General features: G+C 48.5%; 1 protein-coding gene across 1 annotated transcript; it reads left to right on the forward strand.

Annotated features, from left to right (window-relative positions):
- Positions 1 to 1917: 1917 nt before the first annotated feature.
- Positions 1918 to 20228, forward strand: IL12RB2 (interleukin 12 receptor subunit beta 2). The gene is made up of 15 exons (XM_050901317.1): positions 1918 to 1975; positions 3040 to 3366; positions 4045 to 4159; positions 5908 to 6083; positions 6288 to 6427; positions 7107 to 7251; positions 9873 to 9952; positions 13188 to 13407; positions 14686 to 14886; positions 15908 to 16009; positions 16090 to 16245; positions 17082 to 17219; positions 18572 to 18659; positions 19299 to 19398; positions 19707 to 20228. The coding sequence occupies exons 1-15, from the start codon at positions 1918 to 1920 to the stop codon at positions 20226 to 20228; spliced, it is 2568 nt and encodes an 855-aa protein (XP_050757274.1).
- The last annotated feature ends 4736 nt before the right edge of the window (positions 20229 to 24964 follow it).

Here is a 24964-nt window from a genome sequence, read left to right on the forward strand (position 1 = left end):
AATTTTTTTTTTCCTGAAGGTTATTTCTCATTCTTTTCTCGTATTTTACTCTGATCACAGTTTATATGCTCTGCTGCACTCATATGAAGCTGCGTAAGTTGTCTAGCACTTACCTAACTAAGCCACTGATTAAAATTATTTGAAGCGAGGCTATTTTTGTCTGTTGACTCAAGTATTTTGGGTACAGTTTTGCTGTCAGAAAGCAAGCTGTCTGAAGGATGTTTACACAGTCACTGGGCAATTTCAGTTTATTGGAAGGCAGAGCATTTACTTGAAGAACCTTGGTGCAGTGATTGCTCATCCTTGCAGTTACTAATCACCTACGGAAGGCACCGCATGAAGTGTCTTTGTGTAAAGCTGAGGCACTGCGGCAAGGCTTAACATTTCAGTCTGAAGAACATCTGGATTTAAATAAAGCAAGGTCTTAATATGCATTTTGGCAAATCTTAGGTATTTCACATCCACATCAGGTATCGGTTCACTTTTAAAACATGGAATGGGTCCCATCTCGCTATATAAAAACAACCTGGAATAACTTTTTTGTTTGTTTTTATATTAATATACATGTAGCAAAGACTATATTGTGCATTGCATCCCCATGGAAGTGCCCCTCCATCCAAGACGGCGTGAAAAGCAGTCAGGATTTAAAGTTTCGCTTTACAGTAGTTTGTTTCCAATAGGGCATCACGTTATTAAAATAGCTGCGTCTCTGTGACAGGTCAGGAGTTATAGAAAGTGCTTGTTGGTGTATTCACTTCTGAAGTATCTAATATATTCTCACTGTTCCTGTAGTTCTGCAGGGGAAGGGTAAAAAAGGAAATAGTTGTTAATACTGGTTGCAAAATGTATGGGAAAATACTGAGCTGCGTTCAGGCTGACCTTGAATAATTTGTGTAAAATGTTTGTATTCATAACTTCCAGTAATGGAGTGTGGGTTTAATCGAGTAACTCTAGACATGGCATAAGGTTTGCATTTGAACAGAAGTTTTGAGCAATCCTGTGGAGTTTAAACCATTTCAAAAGCTGTTTTGCTTGGCTGTGTCGTAAACAGCGTGCTTACTGCGTGTGTCTGCAGCTTTGTCCGTCAGCGTAGAGTTAAATAGGCATCAATCGGGTTGGAACCAGATGATCTTTAAGGTCCCTTCCAACCCAAACCATTCTATGATTCCATGATTCTATAAATAAGCTGTGTGCGATGGCTTTCCTTTTGGAAAGCAGTCAAAAGAAATTGTAAGATTGCTAGTTCCCAAGGTCTTATCCAAAATTTTATGTGTAATACTCAGGTCTGGGAATCTTGAGACTGTGTTAGTCATCCGGGATGAGATCAGCTCGTTTGGATTTGGGTCATCTGCACAAAGTCTGAGCACAGACGGGCTGAAGAGCACGCGAGGGTCCTCGTGGGGTTCATAAACGGGGCCGCTCCATCCAAAAGAGAGCGCGGGATTTTGGGAGAGTGTGGGCTGTGCCAGAGCGGGGCATGCGAACCGTATCTTGGGGAGAAATAGCATGAGGGGTACTGATGGTTTGTTCTTGTCCTTCACAGAAAGAGTTTCGGTTCTGGGCTTGCAGGGGGTCTTTGGGAGGCTATTATAAATAATATGAATATTTATATTTTTCTAAAGCACAGAGGCGTCTGGTTTTGAAGTACAGAGTTTTAAAGTACCCACAACTCTGCCATTCCCCAAGCTCTTGTGCTGTCTCTAGGGAGAACCATCTGAAAATCAGCTGCTGCTTCGGATAGGGTCTCAAGAGTCACAACTTAGCAATGCTAGCAGAGAATGTTGATTCGAAAGCTCTCGCGAAATAAGCATTTTGGATTTTCTGACGTTGTAAAATAGTAAAATACAAATATCTGTAAATTATTTCCTCACTTTTTAGGAACTGGTAAAAGGTATTCGTTTCTCTATAGGGAGCAAAATGCTATTTGCATGGATCGTGCCCGCAGCAATTTGGTTGTTGGTGCACCTCACAGCAGGTAAGATATATTTTTTTTCCTCCCTAGCAATTATCACTTAAAAGAAGCACTCGGGCTAATTAAGTTTTTTTTTCCCAGCCTCCGCGTGGCGTGCTGGTAAACATCTTTCTTATTGGAGAGAGCAAAAATGTGATGCTTGATCAGGTTCACGCTGTAGTTTCTGTAAGAACTCCCGGCTCCGCTGCTACTGCTGAGCGTCCTCCCATTCTCCGCAGCAATGCCCCTTTGTCCTTGGTAGTCTGGGCAGGCTGCGGGCAGCAGTGTCCGGTCCGGCAGCGCTCCGCACGCTGGCTGCACGGCTGCGGAGCGGCGGTGGGCAGGGGTACAGCCTCAGCTCGCAGCAGAAGCAGCCAATCTGTTTATACGTTGTATGCACCACGGGCGCTGCAAGGCTGTTTCTTTCGTGCGTTCAAGGTAGCGTATAGCAAATAGCTGCTAGTAAGTTTTGCAGGGAGGTTGTTTGGTTTAGTTCAAGGCAGAGCTGTTGGTTACATGAGAAAACACCTCTACGGTTAGCTTCCACAGAGGCTGGCAGAACTCACAAGGAAGGAGAAACGGTGCTCCAGCATTTTCCCTTACCTCCTGCCGCTGCTCGGCTTGTTTGCCCCCAGCACAAGCGTCCTGGAGTCTGCCAGCCAGTGCGTGCTCTGCTACGCTGAGCGCAGGATCGCCGGGCCCCCGTCTGTGTAAAAGACAGTAACAGGCACGGGGATTTCCCTGCAAGTCAGGGAAAATCTTGCTTGTCTCTTCAGTAGAGACACGCCTGCCACCGCTTTACTGAAACACAGATATTTCCTTAAAGCACAATGAAAGAAAAAGGAGTTCTGGTAGATTTTGCCTGGAGTTGTGCTTTTTTGTGTGACGGCTGGTAGCTAGCCCTTGGTTTCTGACCCCAGTTAATCAGATCGGTGAAGAGCGGGCACAGCAATATCCCATGAGTTACCACGCAGAGGCAGGAATTCTTGCATTACAAATGTGAGGAGAGTCTCTCCCTCGAGCACAGCGTGTTGTACCAGATGAGTGACGTATTTGTGTTAAAGGTTTGTTTTCCCGTTCTGTTGCAGAAGCATGCAGTAAAGGGAACGTGCCTGCTAGCAAACTTCCCCACGGCACTGCAGAAATATGTGACAAAGGGAGTATGACTGCTAACACGGCTTCTCATGTCCAGCCTGGAACCAGTATCACCCTCTCATGCCAGCTGAAACCCCTGCGATACACCGAGCAGTGCAGGATAGCTATTTTCTTTAACAGCTCTGAACTAATTAGCAATTACAGCAGTTCAGTAAGCACCAAGTTTCTAGTCCATACATATGGCAAACACATGTTTACGTGCAAAATAGTTTGTGAATACAAGAAAAAACTCATTTGTGGAATCGATATAGAATCTGGAAGTAAGGAGAATTTAATTATTCCTTGTTCTTAAACGTTTCCTGTGGTACCTCTGAGACGTGTTAGAAACTAGCAGTGGGTGGCCTTTTCCAGAAAAGGTGCCGCCTTTCAGTGGCTCTTCGTATTTAAAATATTCCTGGGTGGGACTGTGCAACTCCGTTCTTGATGACCAGAGAGATGCTAAATAAAACTGCCCACTCAGAGCAAATGTCATACTCCCTCCTGTTCTGCCCCTGACACCCACCAGTCTCTCCAGGACACAGGGGACTTGCAAGAAGAATTCTAAGGAAGTTCCAGATTTTCATCTAGCCTGATAAGCTGATGCTGCTGCAGCAGTCGTCTGCTGTATCAGTGCTGCTTTTTTTTTTTGAAAAAAATAAGAATAATGGTTGGTTGCTTCAAGCAAAGCTTGGGGTGCCCAGTCCGGAGAGCTGTTAAGCACTTGTACTCATCTGGCACCCTTGTAAAGTCACTGGGGTTTCGCTCGAGTGTCAGAGGTCTCAACAGGCTGCGGAGATCACAGACTCAGCTGCTTCCACATATAGAAATTATTAGCCCGAATATTTTGTCTGTAAATTCTTTAAAAAACCCAAAACAATCAAAAAGCCAAACCTCGCATTTCTTAAAATGTCTCCTATCAACATCTTTAAGGAAGAAACTGATAAGAATATCTGTTTAAGATCCTCCAGATGAGCCAAGAAATGTGTCGTGTATCCAGTACGGGACAGACGGCCATCCCATCTGCACCTGGGATAAAGGAAGGCTCACGTACATCAACACTACATACGTAATACAGTAAGTAACGCAGGGACGTGGTTCTTTAATACCTATAATCGTATCTTAGAGTTGGTTGTTTTTTTTTTTTTTTATTTTTACACCGTTTATTGAAGATTTACCCTTATCACAGCACACGAAAGAGTTGGTTTATGAATAAGTCAGTCCAAGGCTGCCATGATCACAGAAGCTCGGAGCAGTTAAAACCCCTTTTCTGGTCACATCTGTGTGTGCTGCACCGCGGTAGGTTGGCTCCTTCTGGGTTCAGCAGGTGAAGAGGGGATGCCAAGACATGGCTCCCTTTTGGAAAGGGAAGGTTAGGAGGGGAAGGGGTCTGCAAACGGCGGCTCAAACCTGCTGCTTTCCCGTGGTGGATCTCCTCTACTTAGTGATTCTGTGGTTAGCAGCGCCTGCCGCAGAAATCCTATGATCTGAGCTGCTCACTCTGTCTCGGAGTTTAGCTAAGGAGAAGGAGAGGGACTTTGCTTGGAAATGGGTTATTTTGGCTTCCCGGTTTAGACCCAACCTGTATTTTTGCTCGCTCCGGTTTTGCTGAGCCTTCGCTGAAAAAGATTGTGGAGGCTTCTGCAGCAAACTGGGGGGAAAGAGCAAAGGCTCCCTAGAGCCCGTCAAGGTGCCTTAGGAGACCTTTGGATTTCGGGAATCACCGTGCATAGGAGGAATCTTATTAAAAACCTCTATTCAAGCAAACATCTGGGCAGAGTGAATTCATTTTGCCCTTCGCAAACAGCTGGGTAGGCTGAACTACTCCCCATTTGTTTCCGAGGTGCTGCATGTTGACCATGTCCTTGCTCTGCAATGCTCACACTTCTTCACCTCCGTCTTCTTCACTCCGTCTTCTTCTTCACCTCCTTCTTCTTCTTCACCTCATTCTTCTTCTTCACCTGCTTCTGTTGGCCGAGGTAGCAGCAACTTTCTTAGTAGCTTGTAGAAACCTGTCACTGCTCTTTAAGCAGAAGGAGAATATATGGGTAATGTGCAGAAGGGTAGGGAAGTGTGGATAACGAGTCCAGTAGTCGTTGTAACACAGAGATATAGCAGTGCTTGCTCGTAACTGATTAAATATATTACAAAATACAAAAGGTCAGCCTGAAGCAACATTATATAAACATCTCTGATTCAGGTGGAAGAAAATACACAGAGAAGCTAAATGAGTTACCCAAGGCAATGGGTTGAATGACAGATTGAGAATTAAAAGTTGTGTTTGAAGTCATGCGGTCTGACCGTTAGACTGCAGATAAATTACATTTTTAGTCACTAACTTATGTAAAAAACAACCACCCCCCCAAATTAATCATGCCCCCTCCCCCCAGATTCTGTGTACCAACACCTATGCTCATTCGTAGAGAAATATTAGGTAACCAATATTAGGTAATCATTACGCTATTAAAAGGAACCTACTCACATACTTGCAGCTCAGTGGAAATCCAGAAGCATTTCCTTTGTCTGCAATTAAACCCAAAAAGCAGTATAACACCTTTACTACCGATTTAGCTGGAGGAGTATTTACTGTAACCGCTGTATTTAAGCCGATAGATCTTTCAAGGGGCAGATGACGTACGTGGCTGTCAGTGCCGTGGTCCTCCTTTGAAAGCTAACCTGCAGGGAACCTGCTGAAAGAGCCGCAGCCCCAAGGGACCCGGAGCAGCACAACTGTACGGGGACGTGAGCCGTGCCCCGACGCACCCAGGGTTTAGCTTTCTGGGTGTACAGGAGAGTATTAACCAAGCGTTTTCTTTCTGTTCCAGGCTGTCAAATGGGACAGGCGTCTTATGTGTTTCAGAAGAAAGTCTGAATAAGAAGTTTGGCTCGCTGGCTCTGAGCAAGTTGAATTTTGACTCTACTTACACCGTTGTGGTTGCCGCCTCCAATGAGCTAGGAAGTGCTTTTTCACAGCCACTCATGTTCATGTTAATAGACATAGGTGAATGCATTACTTACCGCCTTTCAGTTAGTCCCAGCCCTTTAGAAAGACGTGAAAACCTTTTGAGAGCTTTCTTGTTTAAACCTCCCGGAAAAAGCCTCCATCCAGTCTAAACCAGTAATTCTATTTTCCATGCAACCCCCCCCATTTCGAGCTGTGCTGCGTATCTAAGCGCTGTTTGCTTCTTTCTGTTTTTGCTGCTAGTGAAACCACATCCTCCCAACTTTTTAGTGGAATTTGAAAATTCTTCTGCGACCAATTGCACCTGGTTTTGGCACGATGAAGCACAAGCGCAGCACTGCAGGCTGAGATACCGTCCACTTGCCAGGCACACCTGGAGCACGGTAATCCTCTTCTGAAGAGTAAAGGAAATTATGATCCTTGGCGGTTGCTTGGATTATTTTTTCATTATTTCTCACTAGAATCAGTTTGTCCAAATTTGCCTCTCTCTGCTCTCTAACATCGTATTTAAGAAAAACTATTGCCTACGGGTCAAAAACGATCATTGGTCTAAAACTGAATGAAGGTAAAACACCGATCCTGTAAAAAAGCGTGGGCATGAATAGTTCCCCGTATGTCGAGTGCCTATATGATGCACTGAAGAATCAGAGGTTACGTTTGACCCGCCACTTTATTGGAATATGGTCCTATCTGCTCATTGTAGCGCACGGCTACAGGCGTGCAATTTCCCAACGTTCGTGCCTTCCCTAATGTCGATAGGAAGTCTTTGCTTTTGTTTTAATTGGTAAAAGAAATGTATTGCTTGAAGTTGAGTAAAACACGTGAGCAGAAAATTTGTTATCTTCACATAATTAAATGAGGGATTTGTCAGATGAAGACCTGCAAGCCTGATGATTCATTGCATCATTCTTTGAGTTATTAAAGTTGCCTCAGAGCAGGGGTTTCCCCATTGTTTTTTAAAGTCATGTTTTGGCTGGCTGGGCTTCCTTTGGGCATTAGTAATTCAGCCTGTCACTGCCCTCAACCTTTATTAATGTCACGTGTCCTTTATCTTCCTTAAAGGTTGAAAGCTTAAAGAGTGAAAAATGCAGTCTTTATGGTCTGGAGCCTCATACAGCCTACGAGTTTCAGGTCAGCTGTAAAATTCACCCCGAGCGAGGACTGTGGAGCAACTGGCGCACGTACCGAACCTGGACTCCAGAAGCAGGTAACACAAGACGGCGTCTCCTGCACTAAGCCTGTGTCTAATGTTCGCGTACGAGTGGAAACTTTAGCTAATGAAGTCAAAATGCTGCTGGGTTTTCGTTAGTTGGTTTGCAGAGAGTCTCTGTAGATCCAGAGCCAACAGGGAAGTAACTTCGGTAAGAGAATTGCTTCTTCCATGAACAAAAACTGAAGCGGTTCAAGTTTCTTGCAAAACAGGAATTTCAGGAGTTCACTGAGAAGGTCTGAAGGATATATTCATCTGATGTTGTTGAAGGTTGGGGGAATTTTCCCGGAGCCGTAATGGCCTGCTGCATTGCGACACATCTGGAAAAGGCAGACAATTTGTGCAGCTTAGCTGGGGAAAGAAAACTATTTCGTATTGGTTCATATCTAAGCGTTTTACTGAATTCCTGCAACAACCCCGTAACTCAAGTCAGGATGACTGCTGTGTCACCCTCTGGTGCTAATGAGCCGCAGCTTGGGCAGCACGCTCTGGGATCTTGAGCTTGCTCAACCGTTTGCAGAAGAGTTGAATGGATTGGCTGGGAAAGTGCCTGGACTCTCTCAGTTCTGCTGATGCTGGGAGGTTTTAACAGAAGAGTTGAATTTTGCCAAGTCATCTTTTCCCCAGTAGAGAAGTTATTTCACTTGCAGCCGCCCCAGTGACCCCTCCACCACACCGTGGAGTCACTGGAGACCTCTATAAGCTTCAGCAGAGCAGAACCTGGCCAGGCGTTCGGGAGAGATCCCACCAGGAATTAGGTGAGCAAAGAGCCGTTCTGCCCCAGAGGACGGCGCAGCAGACGCCAGGGACGCGCGGCACCAACCCGAGGGCAATTCTGCTAGTTTCCGTCAGCTCTAATATTGGCTGCCTTGGGCTGGCCACAGGCTCGCATACCTGCCTGCCTGCCTGCCTTCACCCTGAGCTGCAAGCTCACATGCTGCAAAACTTCCAGTTCTTATGAGAGAAGAAAGCTTCTCAGAAGTTTGTGTTTCAAAAAAGATGTGTAGGCTGCTTTGGCATCCCCTCCTTTCATCTCCTACTTGGCTTTCGTTGCTCTTTTTTGTGAATTACTATAAGCTCTTCAGGGTAGTGCCATTATTACTCATGCTATTTACCACTACTGACAGCATCAGTTTCTGTAAGAAGCATTGATTGATGCAAAAGGTGTGAACTTTTCCTTCTCTTCCTCGCCTTCCTCTCAACAGCTTTCTCAACCTTCTCGATGCACCCTGGCTTGCTACGGCATTTGTGGTCATCACCCCTCCACCCAGCCGGTGCTATAAAATGAGAATCTTTTTAGGTAGTCAAGGAGCATTTTCTGTCCTCAGACTAGGTGACAGCAAGGGGAGGTTGCAGACGAGAAGCTCTGGGTACATCATGGTTGCCCTTCTTTGAAGGAGCTGAAGTTCTACACATGAGTTTGGCCTTTTGCAAATTCAGGAGTATACCTTTTCAATGAGATCATTTTTTTGCTGTTTCTCTAAGCCTGACCTGCCACAAAACTTGCTTTATGCAAGCACTGTTCATAAGTGAGCATATTTTCTTTTTTCCCCCAGCTAATTTGTGTGGTTCACATGTGAAATGAACTTTAAAATCTGGGCTGGAGTCCAACAGATGCAATCTTGTATTTTATTTTTTCCTGCTTTGAGCTTGCCCCTTCCTTCCTTCCTTGCTCACAGTGAGTGTGCTCCGCTTTTATTTCTTCCATCGGTCCTGCTGCTTGTTTCTATTCCAGTCACTATTTGCAGTTAATACAGGACAGGTAGCTCTCAACGTTGCTGGCACTGAGGATTTTTTCTGTCTTTGAACATAGGAAATAGCAGGCAGCCCCATTCGAGCCGGGGTTGTGCAACAGCTGCCTGCTGCTTAGGTTATTAGCAACAATTATTATTTGAATTTGATGGGTTTATTTTGGTCAGAGACCTTGAGGAACCAAGCTTTGTCACCTTTTGTCACACTGGCTTTCTTTATGTGTCTCTGATTCTGAACTCTTGGAGCACGTTGTTCACCAGTTTCTGCAGCCAGAAGTTTGCTTTAGTGTTCTTTTGGAAGGTTCATTCAAAACATCAAGGGTTTCCAGTCACTCTGTCACTATGAGGAGAATCGTGGAAAGAAAGAGGGTTTTAAGGTACCTCTGACGAGGTCCTGCCCAGCTAGCTGTTGAAGACATTTCTTGCCTAAAGCCAGACAGCGAAATCCTACAGATCCTACAAACCCTATCGCCTGAGGCTGTCCGTTGTTTTGGATTGATGTAGCCAACCCCAAGGACCTTCACTAGCCTCAACTTTTACGCAAAGATGAGAGCTAATACTGTCACTTTGGTGTGTAGGCTTCCTCGGGAGCCATCCTGATTACCGAGTGCAGGATCAAGTCACCAGCAGAGCAAAACCCTCTCTTGGGTTTATGGCTTGTTCTCTTCACGAGTACCATCACCAATGCGGCCGAACTCCAGCTGCAATAGCAAATATGGGCTATTACGTATCGCATCCTTTCAAGGACATTTTAAATCTTAAATTTTAATTGTCTCAGGATTTTTCCCTCCTTCGCCTACTTAATGTCTTGTTCGTTTGCTTCAAAACACAGCCGTTAACGCTGCTCACCTTTTCCTTCCACACCAGTGCCGACCGGGCTGCTGGACGTCTGGTACCGACAGCAGGACGTGGACTCCCAAAGACAAAACTTCTCTCTTTTTTGGAAGGTAAGTTAAGTGAAACCCGAGCAGATGAGGGGGAACTCCGGTTTATGTGTTCGCAGGAAAGGCCTGAGCCCAAGGAGAGCACAGGGCTTTTTCCAGTGCCCAGCGACAGGGACACAGACCAGCTCTGCTACCCAAGGCTTGCCTCCCCTGGGAGATTCAGCAACTCTTTTCTACCTACAATTTCCCTTTTACAGTTCCCCCAAACCTTCTGTCGTGCTGGAAGGATGACGCATTCCCCGCACATCGCATCCATGAAGAGAAGCGGAGGTGTCACAGCTCCGTTAGCACCTTCCAAAGATACACGTTCCCTCCCCGTTCCGCAAGGCGACCTGTGTCCCTGATGATATATCTAAAGGGACAGATAACAACCATACAGACTTCCTAATTTGTTTTCTAATTAATATCTCCCGCTCCTCGTTCTCCGCCTGGTTGGTGTTTGCCGTGGTTGCCATACGCGGTCAGGAGAGGAGCCGGGAGGACGCCGTGCCCCACGTTCTCCATATGCGCGCACCTTGAGTGTCAGCTTTGGGATAGGAGCTTCCTTCAGAGGTGTTTCTGCTCTGCTTTGCTTATATGGAGAACAGAGCAATGAAGAACGGGGGAGGCAGAAGGGGCGATTTATTGTAATAGCCCTTTAAGGTGACCAAACTCTAAAAAATTTAAGAGCTGGATGCAGTTTGGGCAACTGAAAGGGTCCTGTCCGTGTCGCTGCTGTGTGGACGGACGGACGGTCGGTCGAGGCTCTTGTCACACAGCAGCAGCAGGAAGAAATTGGTTTTGTCTACAGTTGTGAAGCAGGTGATGGGCAAACCGCATGCAAAAGGCTTTGCTAATAATAAAGCTGCAGATCTGAAATGGGGCAAACTCAGAGGCGAAAAAAGCCGGTTGTTTGGGCCTGCCGAGCAACGCCTCCTGTGAGCTGAGACCCTGCAAGGGAAATTTCAAAAAGAATTCAGATTAAAACCCAGCTTAGGGTACAAATTCCACATTACCGTGCATTGCCATCCAGCTCAGGGGAAAAGGCTTACGCCAGGTCTGCTATACCAACATTCCCAGTGAAACCAAGCCCTGTTACCGGTGCCGGGTGCTGAGTGTCTCCAGTATTACCGACCCAGCACTTAAAGCCAGGTCCAAGAGGAATTTTTGGATTGTGGGGCGTTTTGCTGTGGTGGTTTTATTTCAAAGCCAGTAAGGTTATTTTTTTTAAGCATAAACTATCCTTAACTTCCAGTTTGCAATCTCTAGTTAACCTACCAATTAACGCTATATCTTCTCCCCACGCCAACAAGCACTGCGCTGTAAGTGAAAGCAGAAATTCTCATGTGATTATGTGACTCCAGCCGTTGTGGCTTTAAGACATTCAACTGTAAGACGTTGAACTTGCAATAGCGAGCTGGCGACACTTTCTGTATCGAAGCAGACTTCCTGCAGCATCATTCATAAAATGGGTGCAAGACGTTGCTTTTACAGTTTTCACGACAGCTACAAAGCAAAAGACTCGGACTCAGCGCAATGTACCACCAATATATATTCTCGTATTTTCGCACAAATACCAAAGAAAGGATCGCCAATTTAACTTCAGCAGGCTTGCAGAGTGGTTTCAGCACTGCGTTTGTCCCGAGCCGCTGCCAAAGCGACGGTAGCACTGCAAACATTTTCCTATTTTTAAAAGTGGGTTTTTTTTCCCCCCTCTTCCTTTTTTTGTTTGGTTATGACGAAAAACCAGCCAAACAAAATGAACTCGCTGCATAGGAACTGCAGGAAACTGTGAAACCCATAGTACAACTGCAGACACCTGGGGTGGAAAAACCAGCGAGAGGTGTTACACGGGACAGCACGGGCTGACTTGTCAGAGACGCGTATTCTAAGTGGTTGAATTGAAATAATTATTTATCGTGGCTTTAAGTAAAAATCTGGATTTTCCCCAAATCAAAAATTGCTCATTTTTACAAATCCAGCTGTGCGGTTAATACTCTTTTTTTTTTTCCCCCCTTGTGAAAAGCATGGCTTGAATTCGGACTCAAGGAAGGAGGAGGCTGCGCGTTTCACTGTCCCCAGCTGTATCGCTGCTTGGAAAATCGGCAGCTCACAGCAAAAGAGCTTCACTAAACTGGAATTAAACAGGAAAAAATAAATAAGAAATAAAAAGAAAGATATGCAACCTTAAGAGAGACTCTCGGGTAAATGCATGCTCTTGGCCCTGCCATTAGGGAATTAACTCATTTCATGTGGCTAGATACCACAGATTCCCAAGAGCAGAGCAGTGACGGAGCTGGGATAAGGCTTGGGAATGGAGAGCACGGGTCACAGGGCTGGGCAGCAGCAAAATCAAAGGGAAAAATCAGAATAGGCTGTCCCATCGTACAGGTTTTACACAACCATGCAAAATCATGGTGGAAAAGGGAAATTCTGCAGCAAGGACACTGGCTTTCCAGTGGAAAAATACATTATATTTTTAGCAATAAAAGCGCGCGTTCACTTATGAACATGTATTCTGAGGTTGGTACTGATGGGGAAACTACGCTGCCTTTGAAATGCATTAGCTGTACTTCAGGCCAACAGATCTTAAGTTAATTAAGGAAAAAGAAAAAAAAAGTGTTACAGAAGAAAGCAGTCTCAACAAGTGAGCGAGCAATCTCTGTAGCACTGCTCCTTCCCTCCGGCTTTTAGAAGAGAAGAAAGTAAAAACTGATAATTGGCTACTAAAGAACATTAGCTGGTACGTGCTGTCGTCCAGCAAGTAACGCCGTCGCTGTAAATAACCTCTTTACTATCGGAACAGAAAAGGAAGAGAAGGAATTACCTTCGAGTCGAAGTTCCTCACTTAAATGGGGCAGCTTGAGGACCTGGGTTAGGGGGATGCTCTGCTGCTGCCGGGCAGGAGGGCTGATAACAAGGCTCCCCACCTCTGCCCAGCGTGGGGAAGGGGCTGCGGCTCCACGGGAATCACAGCACGGGTGGGCAAACTGCAGTCCCGCGTGAGCGCGCGGGCTTGCTAAAGCCTCCTTCGGGAGGGCTTACGGGTGTGACGCAAAAAATCCCCTTCGTGGCAGAAGGTTCATTTAAAAGCAGGTGAAATATTTGGTTCACAACTGGCCAACCACCCCTTCCTCCACGAGCAGGTCTGAAACCTTCCCGGGCAGCCTGCCGCCGCACCCTGGTTTGGTACCGTCAGCTTTCTGCAGGCTTTGCTCGTCGGAAGGAGAAAAGAGTAACAAATGCCCTTTCCTCGCAGGCTTTGAGCAAGTCGGAGGCGAGAGGAAGAATCCTGCGGTACACAGTGACCTTCGAAGCCCTGGACCAGCGGAGCCGCGCAGCAGGAGAAGCACACCTTACCACCCAAACCAGCTACGCCAGGGTCATGCCGAGGGTGGGCTACAAGATCACGGTCACCGCCGAGAACTCAAGGGGCAGTTCCCCCCCTGCGTCCCTCGTGACCAACCTGGGCACCCAGGGTAAGGGCTTCTGCTGGGTCTGGACCACTGGGAATAACACCGGTGCCCTGCTTTGTGCTACGCACCGTGGAAGCGTTCAGGTCGCACCACCTTGTGCTCGTCGAGGTCCAGCTCAGTGAATCTTCAGGGATCTGCAGATCCAGTTTGCAATGTGGTCGGGGGTGCAGATTCGTGACACGTTAATTTGCCCTGCGTTTGTACGGCTATAATTTCACCTCAACCCCGTTCTGCCGACACAGGCGTGAGCCCCGCCACGCCGTCAGCCATCCAGGCACCTGACACAACAGAAAATTAACCATGCCAAAAAAGAAAGAAAAAAGGGCGGTTTTCTTGCATGAGAGAGGTGGTAGGACTGACGGGAAGGTGACGGTGAGGGGAAATCACACAAGCTTTATCTCCTGTGAAATTGCACTCTGTTGTACCCGCGCAGCAAAATTAACGAGCGTTCCCTGAACTCGCCCAGCCCCGAATTTCCTGTGCCGGTACTGGGCACGACGGAGCCTTGCAGTCTCAGGTGGTTTGTTCAAAGGCGGCAGTTCTCTGTTTGCACTTGTCCTGGTGTAACGTCAGTAAAACAGTGACAAAGCCATTGCTAAGGATTTCACCTTTTCCCAGCGCTGCATCCAACGCGAGCGGGATGCTCTCCTGCTTCGGGGGCGGATGCACAGCTCCTCAGCCCACAGGCTGCATTGATTATGTGAGCCCTTCGTTAAGTAGAGATAGGATTGGTGCAGAAATATCGCTGGTATCGGATTATTTGGAGGCAGTAGGACAAGAACTGCTTCGTGGGCTCAGTTCAATCGTATTTGTTAGAAAAACTGTTCAGCAAAGATGCTGGTTTTATACTACAGATAAAAAAAAAAAAAATCAACGACTTTCCCAACATTTTCTCCTGCAGGAAAAAGTAACCTGGCCCTGGCTGTGAAAGCAGTAGCTTTGGTCTTGTGGAGATGATGTGCGTTTGGGAGCAGGGTGTTAGTATGTGCCGTGACAGCGTCTTCTCAGGGTTTGGGGATGGTACGAACAAGCAGTGCTCAAACTGCTGCACCATGAGACAAGACAAGAACGTGGCTCTCTTCCTATCAGCGTAGAGATCACCCTCCTATAAAGACCTTTTCTTTCAATTGCAGTTCATTTTTATACTTCACATGGCGCCAAACTGGATGAGACACGGTAAAAAAACCGTCTGTCAAACTTACCGAGTCCACCTGAGGTTAAGGCAAGTTTGTGCTGACGGTGTCTTTTTTGTTTGCTTGCTCTTTCTTTCTCCCCGGTAAGATCTACCTCCTCCTCAGAAGGTTTCTGCCGTAGCCATGGGAAACGGCAGCATCTTCGTCAGCTGGCAACCGCCCGTCGGGCCGGCTGCATCCCTCAGCGGCTACGTAGTGGAGTGGGCAGACGCACAGAGGAACACGCGCCTGCAGCCCCATCCAGCCTGGGTGAAGCTGCCCGCATCCAACCTGTCCACGGTGATAGCAGGTAACTGCCACCTCGGGGTAGGATACGACTGCGGTACCGTTTTCTTTTGAAAGCTTTTTAAGGAACAAGTCAGATTCTAATTTTTACTAATTCAGCATAAGAAATGGTGGTATTTAAAGCTCTCTGTATAGGAGGGGGGGAAATAAAAAAAAAATCCGTGGCTGCTCTGGGCTCAGCTCTGCAGTCACTCTCAGCTGAGATTTATATCTGATAAGTAATATGTCTCCGAAAAAACCCAGTCCCTCCAAAATGAAACAAGCCAGCTAGAGGTACGAGAGATCAAAGGCTTAAGAGAAGACTATTTCCTTTCTACTAGTTGTTGGTTACTAATCCCAACCAGTACTATGTGTCAGTGTTCTGCACACCGGACAGCCATGAAGTTACGACGGGGGTGACAGCGAGTATTACCCTCGTTAGTCTTTCCTATCCTCTGTCCTAGTGCTGTGCCTCCGAGGCGTTTACCTCCCCGCTCTCGAATGAGCTGGAAAAAGCAGCGTATTCACGCCATCGCTTTGTGCTCCGCTTCGGAAAGGAGCGAAGCGAGTTCCTGTCGACCTCCCCTATCCCGCAGGAACAGCCCGGAGGAGGATGCTCACATGAAGTCACGGGGAAGAAATAAATAGGGTGTGAGAATCTCATGCCTCCTCAGTGTCCTCACGCATAGCCAAACCCTGCGCCTCATATCTTAGAGCGATAAGCTGGGCAACAGCTATTCACCTCCTCCCTTGACCTGGAGCACAAAATGCAGTGCCAGGTTTCCTTTGGAGGGTGCAGGTCTGCCGGCTTCATGAGGAAACAAAGGACGTCACCCTTTAGGAGTGCTAACAGCGCTTGCTTAATGCACAGTAAGGTTCTGCCAAGCTGAAAAGGAGATCACAGAGATATTTTTTTTTCCTGCTTTATGAAAGATGCATTAAGAATCAGAAGCCTCATCTCAGATTTAAGCAGCTGATGTAAATAATTTAGCCGTGACTGTAAATACTTTCACTAGTAACCGTCCACTTTTAATTTCTTTATTTAGAGCACATAAAAGATAACGTGTGCTATCAGATCAGCGTATTTGCACTCTATCGGGACAGAGCTGGACAAGCGGCATCAGTTAGGGGATACTCAAGAGCAAAAGGTAAATCACAGTAATACTCTTCCAGATATTTTTAAGCTAGCTTAAGTTCAGCTTTAATAGTCAAGTCTTATGTTTTGCAGCACCATCAGCTGGGCCCCAGGTGCATACGACGCCACAGGCAAACGGCATCTTGGTTGCATGGGAAGAAATCCCTGCCCACCAGCAAAGGGGCTGCATCACAGGGTACCGCATATACCTGCAGAAAAAGGACGGGCAGGTAGCCCCAGTTGTCTACAGTAGGTATCTGGTGAGGACCGACGTGATGTGCACGCGCTGCGGGCAGAGGGGAGGGCGAGGGAGATGCCTTCAGAAAGCTCGGTGTAGTCAAGGAGTCGCAGGCAGCTGGCCTGCCACGGGGGCTAGCAGGCAGATTCAGTCAGCCCCTCTGCTACAGCTGCCCATCAACAGGACTGCCTGTCCCCAGCTTCCAGCTTCGACTCAGATCATTCTAAGTCATTCTGAGTGCGGAACTATCAGATTTCTCGCCGCCTTTTTTTTTTTTAAATCATTATTTTCTTCAGTCATAACTAATGCAAAGCCTTGTAATTATTGGCAGGGTAAAATAACAGACTTTCTAAAAGTCCTATCCAACAAATACATACTCTGCACCTGAGACACGCTCGGCAGGCAGCACCCACTGCGTTCCCACACCCGTGTGCTTCTCCCACCCAAGCCCTCTCTCACTCCGTCTGCGTAACTCCCAGGCTTCCACCCCAGAAATATTGGCGTTTTTTAACTTTATGCAGAAGTTGCATGACAGTTTCTAATGGATGTTTCATAGTTCCACCATACAAACCTCATTTTAGATTGAAACATTAACTCATCAAGCAACAGTAGTCAGCGAACAGGATATGCAATCCTGGGTGTCCGGTCTATACGATGGCACAGCTCACCCCTACAGCCTAAGATCTTTTACAGCCCTTCCAAAGATTCTGTAACATAGAAAAGGAAATTAATTAAAGTAACAGATACCTCTCCATGCTCCGAGCTCTGGAAACCCAGTTCATTCGAGTTAAAGGCGGTAAAAACCTGCGCTAGGTGCTTCATGGGCTTCTCCCCCTTTTCCTTCCAGCCGTTTCCAACGTGACTGCCCAACGCTCGTTGTACATCCCCGACCTGCAGCCCGGTGAGCACTACGCCCTGTGGATGACAGCATCGACGGCTGCCGGAGAGGGGCCCTGGGGCAACAGCGAGCTCCTCTGCTTGGAAAGTAATGACTCTCTGCCGGGGTGGGGGGCCAGGAGAGGTCCTAGCCCTTGGTCCCCTGTTTTCCACAGACTGGAAATGCTTTTCCCCCTCCTCTTTAATTACTGAAGATCTCTAGTTGTTCTTTAATTGCTGAAGATTTCTAGTTTCAGCTGGGTTGAAGATGTAGCATCTCTTTGTCTTCAAGCTCCCAGTTGTGCGCCAAGATGTTAGCTGTATGGCTTAACAGTAGTTGAATGCAGCAGGATGGTTTTGTCACAGAGAGGGAAGGAAGGGTTTGGTCCCTTCGAGTTGCCAGCCCAGGTATCCGTGTGCTTCAAGCTCTGGCACAGGTATCCATGCAGAAAGTCCTGCTGACCTCCATGTCTCCCGCGTGTTGGTGGCTCTCTGAGGACCCATGGTCACTGAAGCAGCTGGGACCTCAGAGCCTTCTTGAGGAGCACAGCATCCCTGGGCTCCTGCAGCACACGCATCCGTCTCGTGTGGTCCCTGTTCCTGTGCCTCCCATGGGATGCAAAAGCAAGACCTTCTCCCAAAGACTTCTGAGCACAGCTAACGGCAGTAATCAGGGTTTCTGTCCTGCAAGACGGATTGGTTTGATCAAACTTGCTTTGAGCCCAGATCAAGACAGATGGTCACTAAACCCCGAGAAGGGAGTTGATAAAATTTGTGCTTTAAGTATTGCCAGAAAGTTTGTTTTGCTGCGTTTCCTCCCCAGCAACGTGCCACAACAACTTTAAGCTCCCAAGTCACGTACATTAGGAAATTCATCTCCGCAGCGAGGGAGCAGGGCTCCTCCGGAGGCAGGTTTCTCCCATGGACTGCGGGAGAAAGCCAGGGAGGTGAGCAGGAGAGGAAATTAAAGCAATCCAGACCAGTTAAAAGCTTTCCTGGTATAAAATCTGGATTTGCGAAAACTACCTTTTAAGCAGATAGTGCAAGCACAGTGAAGCCAAGGTGTTCGCTAAGAAACAGTTCAGGCACTGACAGTTTATTAAAGATCCACTGAATTTTGCAAGATCTTTCCTACTTCACAGCTCTCTGCTGCAGGCACCACCCCAAGTTTATGCCCTCTGTCAATGGTTGGTTCAGTACTGGAAGAGACATCAGCAATTGCGTATTTCAAGTCATGGACTGCGTATCTCAAGAGACATTGGTAGACATCTTTACGTTATCAAGTAGTGTTATCCCCAACAGTCCATCCAGATTCCTGATTTTAAACCAAAAAATGTTAGTATGTTTTATGAGTGCAAACACTAGTCAGGCCACAACTGTTGTCCAACTTGAACAAGCATATATAAATTTTGTATTTTTTTTTTTTAAATACTGATGAATGATGGGTGTTCCCTATTTCAGGTGCTGGGGACTGGATGACTGTTGTGCTCACCTGCAGCTTCTTCATCTTCTCAGCCTGCATTTGTTCCGTACCTCCGGCAAGAAAAGTGTGAGTGGATCCATCTGTTATGTTCCAATAAACCACGGTATCGTTATTAGAAGGGAGGGTCAGGACACCTCAGGGAACAGCGAGGATTGTTCTGAATAAAGGTTTCAGAGTACACAAATGATAAGAACACCACCCATTGAGCTTAAAATGTAGCCTTATTTCACATATATTGCGAATTTTTAGCCTAGAGCTTAAGGTCTGCTTCTGCTGAAACAAAACTGAAGGGGCACAATCCTTGGCAATTAACCTGGGAGCGAAGTTAAACCCCGAGATTAAAAACTGTTTTCCTTTAGAACACCACGCACACATCCCCAGCCAGATTTTCCAGGACTGGGGCTCACAGCTGTATCCAGCAAGCTCTGGCCCCAGGGCTGCTCTTAAGTCATCGCGGGCAAACATCAGGCAGGGGCTGGCAGGAGGAGGATGCCGGGCAGCACTTCCCTCTGCCCGAGAGCTGCACTGCCCCGTCAGCCGACGCCAACGGGCTCCCCCCGCAGCCGGGGTCTCTGCAGGTCCCTACTAAGGCAAACTCACAGCTACACCGAGCTCTTTGGTGACCGCATGCACAAAGAGCCCGTCCCAGCTCAGTGCCGCAGGCATCAGCGTTCACGCTTTTAATTGCACTTATTCAATCTGCAGGTTATGCTCGCTCCTCTCTGCGCTTATGCCGCAGTGGCAGAGCAAAGCCATTCCAGACCCAGCTAACGCAACATGGGCTAAGAACTACACGGCTATGAAGGTAAACTGTACTTTTATTTTTTTCTTCTGATCCCACCACCTTCAGAAGAAAAAGCAACTGGAGCCATGCAAGTCAGTAATCTCTTAATGCAGCAAATCCAGCAATCCCTGATAGTGGATAAGCTCTGTTCCCATACCCTGTTAGACTGTAGGATGTATCAGGCAAATTAAATGCAAGAACAACGCAGAGATCTTTCAGTTTTAGCAGTATTAGCTGCTGTGTGGAGAGATGCTTGCATTGCAGGGGTGGGAGGTCGCAGGATATCCATCACGTCATTAATCACCGCTGCCACGTGTGCTCCTCCGCAGGCCGAGCTGAGCTTGTCCTCCAGCCTGTTCCTGCACACCCCCGGCAGCTTTGAAGAGCCCGAAACAACACAAGTAGAAGAAGCCTTCGTGAAGACAGACCCCTTCGTGAAGACAGACCCCCTGGCCCTCCGGGACAAGCTCCTCTTCGGCAGCGTTGGCAGCAGGGGGAACGGTGACTGGCCGCTGGAGAGCGGCTTGGGGCACGAGGAGCCGGAGTACAAGCCTCTCCCCAGCACGGCAGACGGAGAGGTTTATGAGCAGCAGCTTCCCGAGCTCTACAAGAGGATAGCGGTGGAGGTGACGGAGCACACGCAGACCGTTTCCGAGTACATCGCCAACCCCGTCGCCGACACAGCCACCGCATACCTGTCCCCGGTTACAGGCACTACTGAAGACCACCCTGAACTCGAGTGCAGTCCGCTCTCCGTCTTCCCAACACCTTTTTTGACACCCGTACTTTCCTATGAAGGGAATCTGACTTTGGATATGGTGAAAATAAACTGCAGGTCTTTCACAAGGTAGGTGGTCAGGGCGATGCAAGCCTGGCCTGATTTTGTTGCACTTTACTGAAGTATTTCAGTGTGTTTCAGTACAGCCAGTCCAGTAACTTGCATGTGACACCTTTAAGTGATAAAAAAACAACTCACCAACCTCTCCAGCACTGCAAGTCACCCCTCACTGTACCTCATCCACAAAACACGCTCAGGTAGAATTAAAGACGGAAGATCAGGAATGCCAGGGCTGCGTGACCCAGCTTTTGGAGAGGTTAATTACTTAACTCAGGTTGCCTTCATGCAGCCTGCGCTGCCTCAGGCCCCTGTCCCACTGCCTGATCACGAGCGGCTCAGCCTGGCTTGGTTCACCCCAGGAATCAGAGCCACGCTAATCATCATTTCAACCGCCGCTTGACCAGGAAGAGCAAGGAATTACGCCAGGGTCAGACCTCAGGATCCCAGCCCCGGCAGGACCACGGCTGCAGCACAGCCGGTTAGCGACGCAACACGGGGACATCTGCAGCCACTGGTGCTAAACTTAATGCCCGCCAGCTCACAGAGGCTATTCCTCACTGGCAGCCCCAGTACTGGCACGAAGTCGCATTGTTCCCAGTGACGCCGGTGCTCCAGCCTGCGTGGGTAGCGAGGGACACGGCTGCAGCAGGGCCGGCAGCTCAGCCAGGGCCAGCCTGCCTTCGTGGCTCAGTTCAGGAAAGGAGAAATCCTCACCAGAAATAAAAGCAACAGGCAGCGCATGTACGCAGTAAGTCAAATGGACTGGTGAGAAGAATTTAAATCATTTATTGAAGTATTCTAATTACAGGTTTGAAGTGTGTGTGTTACACATTTAATGACTTTGTTTACTATATGTGTATATGTAAATAAAGCGTTGGAAACCTGAAATTTGTTTCCTGTTGTTTCCTCCGGTCAAGCTCAAGTGCTACGCTACAGCTACACACAGAACGAAGTGTCTTTAAAAATAAAGCCGAAGCGTTGCTGCTAGAGATGAGGTAGTCCAGATCTGAACTTACCTGGAGCATCCTCCTCCTTCCTGCCTAGGATCAGTTGGCCGCTCTCCATCCACAGCTGGCTACACAAGCTGTTGAGCAGTGGCATAAGCTGGGGATGAAACCCTCCCGTGATACCAGCATCTCAGAGCACCTCCGTGAACAGCCGCTACCCAACTCGGTGAGGGAACGGCCCTCAGCAGCCCTGCAAAGGTCTGCTTGCAGAGCAGCGACGAGAGATGCACCTCCATCGCAAGGCTGCTACCTCAAGGCCAGGGCTTTCCCCACTGCCTTTCGCTTGAAGCGAAAAGCGAAACCGAAGCGCTGGGTTAGGGAGATCTCTGCTGGCTTGTTGCCCCGGCTTTCATTCCAGCTGTGGCTGTGTTACCTTCTACAGGAGGCCCACACATTCCGGCGCTCCGAAGCAGGACAAGTCTGACTGCTACGAACCGGGCACACACTGCCTTCCGAGCCAGTGCCAGACAGGCTGGGCTTATTCGCATCACCCGGTTTGCCAAGGTCTGTACCTCCACCCGCGCTGTGAAAAACACCTCTGGCAATAGGCAGGAGCCTACGAAAATAGTAGTGTGCGCATTAGTTTTAAGCTTTTTTTTTTTTTAGGAATGTGAAATCCAAGCCCTGGCACCAGCTCTCCACGTGTTCAGCTTTCAGTGACTTCTCTCTGCCCTTCCCGCAATGCCCAGGGGCATTTGCACAAGCAATCAGCAAGTACCCGGGCTATTCTCAAGCCTTAGCTTTCCCCTCTTCTGCTTCTGTGTATTGAAAACAAAACCATCAGCAACGATTTAGCTGTCGTTAGCCCACAGCCGCATGTATTCCTAGGAAGGAGATGCATCCTGGTAAAGGCTGAGCAGCCAGCAGCCCGGCGATCTCACAGCGTGCCCTTGAGGGCTCCTCTGCAGCACACAGACCGCTTCTGACACGCACGTTCTTGCTACAGCACTCGCACGGCCAACCTGCGCTGGGCACGCACGCCAGCCAGCCGTTCCCCCGCCACCCCAGCGCAGAGAGCGCAGTCCCTGCACCGACCCCTCAAGCTCACCTCTCCCAGACGTGCCAAGAGATCCTTCTCCTCTCACGGCCGCGGCAAAGCTCATTCTTTCCGCCAGGTAACTCGGCAGTCGCTGGAGGACGAGAATTACTTACCCTTACTGCCCGTCCGCTCGGCGCGAGCTCACCACATTCACGGCAGAAATGGTGCACTGAAGAAAAACGATGCCCAGACGTGCCAGTAAACGCGCATGGCACAGCCGCTCGCTCGAGAGAGGTGCACGTACTCGTATTAAGACGCAGCACACAGCCTGCCTCGCCACGGTACCAATGCAAGCGATGTATGCTCCCCCCCTTCCACCCACGCTTTCAATGGGGGTGTCAAAGCCGGCAGGATTTTTTGATCTGCAGGCTCCCAATAAAACCACGTGCGAGGAGGCTTTGCAGCAACTCTGCAATGCAGCCCTACTCGTGTAGTTACCAGAAATTTAGGTTTGAGTGGTATTTTGGGATAAGATTTCAACCCTGGGACTTGTTTGCATCCTCACTGCCACCTCCAAACTGGCCCAGGACCTCCGTGCTCAAGGTCACAGCTCGGACACGGACGTGCTCAGACAGGACAGCAGGGGAAGATGCACTTCCACATAAAACCAGCTTTTAACAGCAGTCCACAAGCGATCTGCAGAGCAGCCGCCCCTTTTAGCACCTTCATCCAAGTCTGACAACGTTAAACAGTGGTCCACTGTTAAAAGGAACTGCTGCATCAAAAAGCACCTAAGTAGCAATGGCCACCTCGTCCCGACACGCTTCCCTCCTGCTCCGCATCGCTGCCCTGCAAGTGCCACGCCATCTCACCGAGCCAGACCCACCTTCAGGCACTTTCTTAGGACAAAGGGCAGAAGCAAGCCTTCTCCTTGTCCTCCACACAGGACAAGGAAAACCCTGCAGTTTGTCGAGTACAAATCCCAAACACAACCGGGCACGCTGGGTGTGGGCCGATTCAAGCTGCTGAACTGAAAGATTGCAGGAAAACCAATCCCATATCTGATTTACCTTCACTCCGCCCAGCAAAGAACGCGCGAGTAAAATAAAGCTCCGTCACCTCTTGGTGTTATGACGACCTTTGTAGCAACGTCTCACAGGTGAAGATCAAACAGCTCAAGCACACTTACCGGTAACTACGGGCAAGCTCACACCCTAGGGCAGTGAACCAACACAAACCGAAGCAGCCTCGGCTCGCACTGAACTGTCCGCAAACGAGCATCACCGCCGGCCCAGCTCACCTCCTCCTCTCCTGCAGCGCACCCCAGCAAGGCGACGGGTTTACCGCTCCCTGCCAACACGAAAGACACGTCAACGGCTGTACGACTACCCGGAGCTGAGACACTGCACGCAGGTGACAGCTACGTAGCACACCTCAAGTCCTCACATTTATTTTCTTACTTTGAAGTTGTCAGCGTTGCTGAAATATAGGAAAAAAAAAACCCGCAATGCTGTAAGCTCCTACTTGCTTTCTCTCTTCTGGGGAATGAAGTGACAGCATGCTCCCAACTCATCCGTCAGGCAGTTCTGCACACCCTCCAACTTGAGCCAAAGCGCATTAACCCCTGCAGCCCTGCAAGCTTCAGTCCCGGAGGAGAAGCGACAGCCTGCGAGCTCCGGCCACAGCCCAGCAAAGCCGGGGCAGCCACCACTGCACTCCGCTGCTGGGAACAAACCCAAAGCTCCCTTTCTCAGTAAGAGTTATGTCCTCCTCTTGCACTGCCCCTTTTTCATTCCTGTCAGGTATTTCACCTGTGAAAATAACGTACGTAAGGCAGACAAATAAAACTCCACCCAGACCGGTCCCTGGGAAGGCAGCGAAGCACTGTTCCCCACCTCGGAGCGAGGCCACTCGCACTGCCAGCTACACAGAAAGTGCGCAAGATTTTCTTTAGCAAAGTACCAGCTCTGCAGTTTTGCATTTTGGGTTTAGCAGCTGCTTCCAAGGTTTTGTCTCCAGCCTGGTACACACACATCTTCCCCCTGTGAGGGCTGGCCTGGTGTCGCTCAAAGGCAAACGTTTCACCCTGGCTTGGGTCAGGCATCCAAGATAACGGAACTCCCATTTTCGTGCTCTCCATCCCCCATCTGGCAACCACCCTGGCAAGAGGATTCTGGCTGGGCATCACAGACAAATCAGTACCTCAAGTCAGCTGCATACAACCAAATCAGAGACCTATTACCAAAGAAAGGTATTTAAAAAAAGAAAAAAAAAGGCAAAAAAAGCACTATTTTGTCATTCATCTATTTCTGCATATTGACCTTCAACCTACGGACAACAGAACACTAGAGTGCATTTTCTCCTTGCTCTTGAAGTCTCTAAATTCCCACATGGGGCTCCCCAGAAAACCTTACTCCAACTTGAAGAGACGAACAGCATCATTAGCAGGACAACCACCAAACTTTTTCACTCCTACCTGAAAGTCTCCCAGTAAGAGCAAATGAACCGTTTCCCCCTCCCCAGTCAGGTTACACCCCCCTCAGCAAGAACATTACGTTTGGTTTTCCTAGCCCAGCACCCAGCGCAGCGGGGGACTTCGCCGACCGCTGCGCTGGGGCACTCGGCGCTTGCTCAAACACAGCCTGAGCCTGGCCGGGAGGCTGTTACCTGGCGAAGGCAGACCAGAACAGGAATACAAAATGAAGGTAACACGGCCCTTGTAATGATTTTAGAAAAGAAGCAGGTTAGCAAATGCTGGAAGTG

Source organism: Gymnogyps californianus, chromosome 8, assembly GCF_018139145.2.
Source record: "Gymnogyps californianus isolate 813 chromosome 8, ASM1813914v2, whole genome shotgun sequence".
NCBI lineage: Eukaryota > Metazoa > Chordata > Aves > Accipitriformes > Cathartidae > Gymnogyps > Gymnogyps californianus.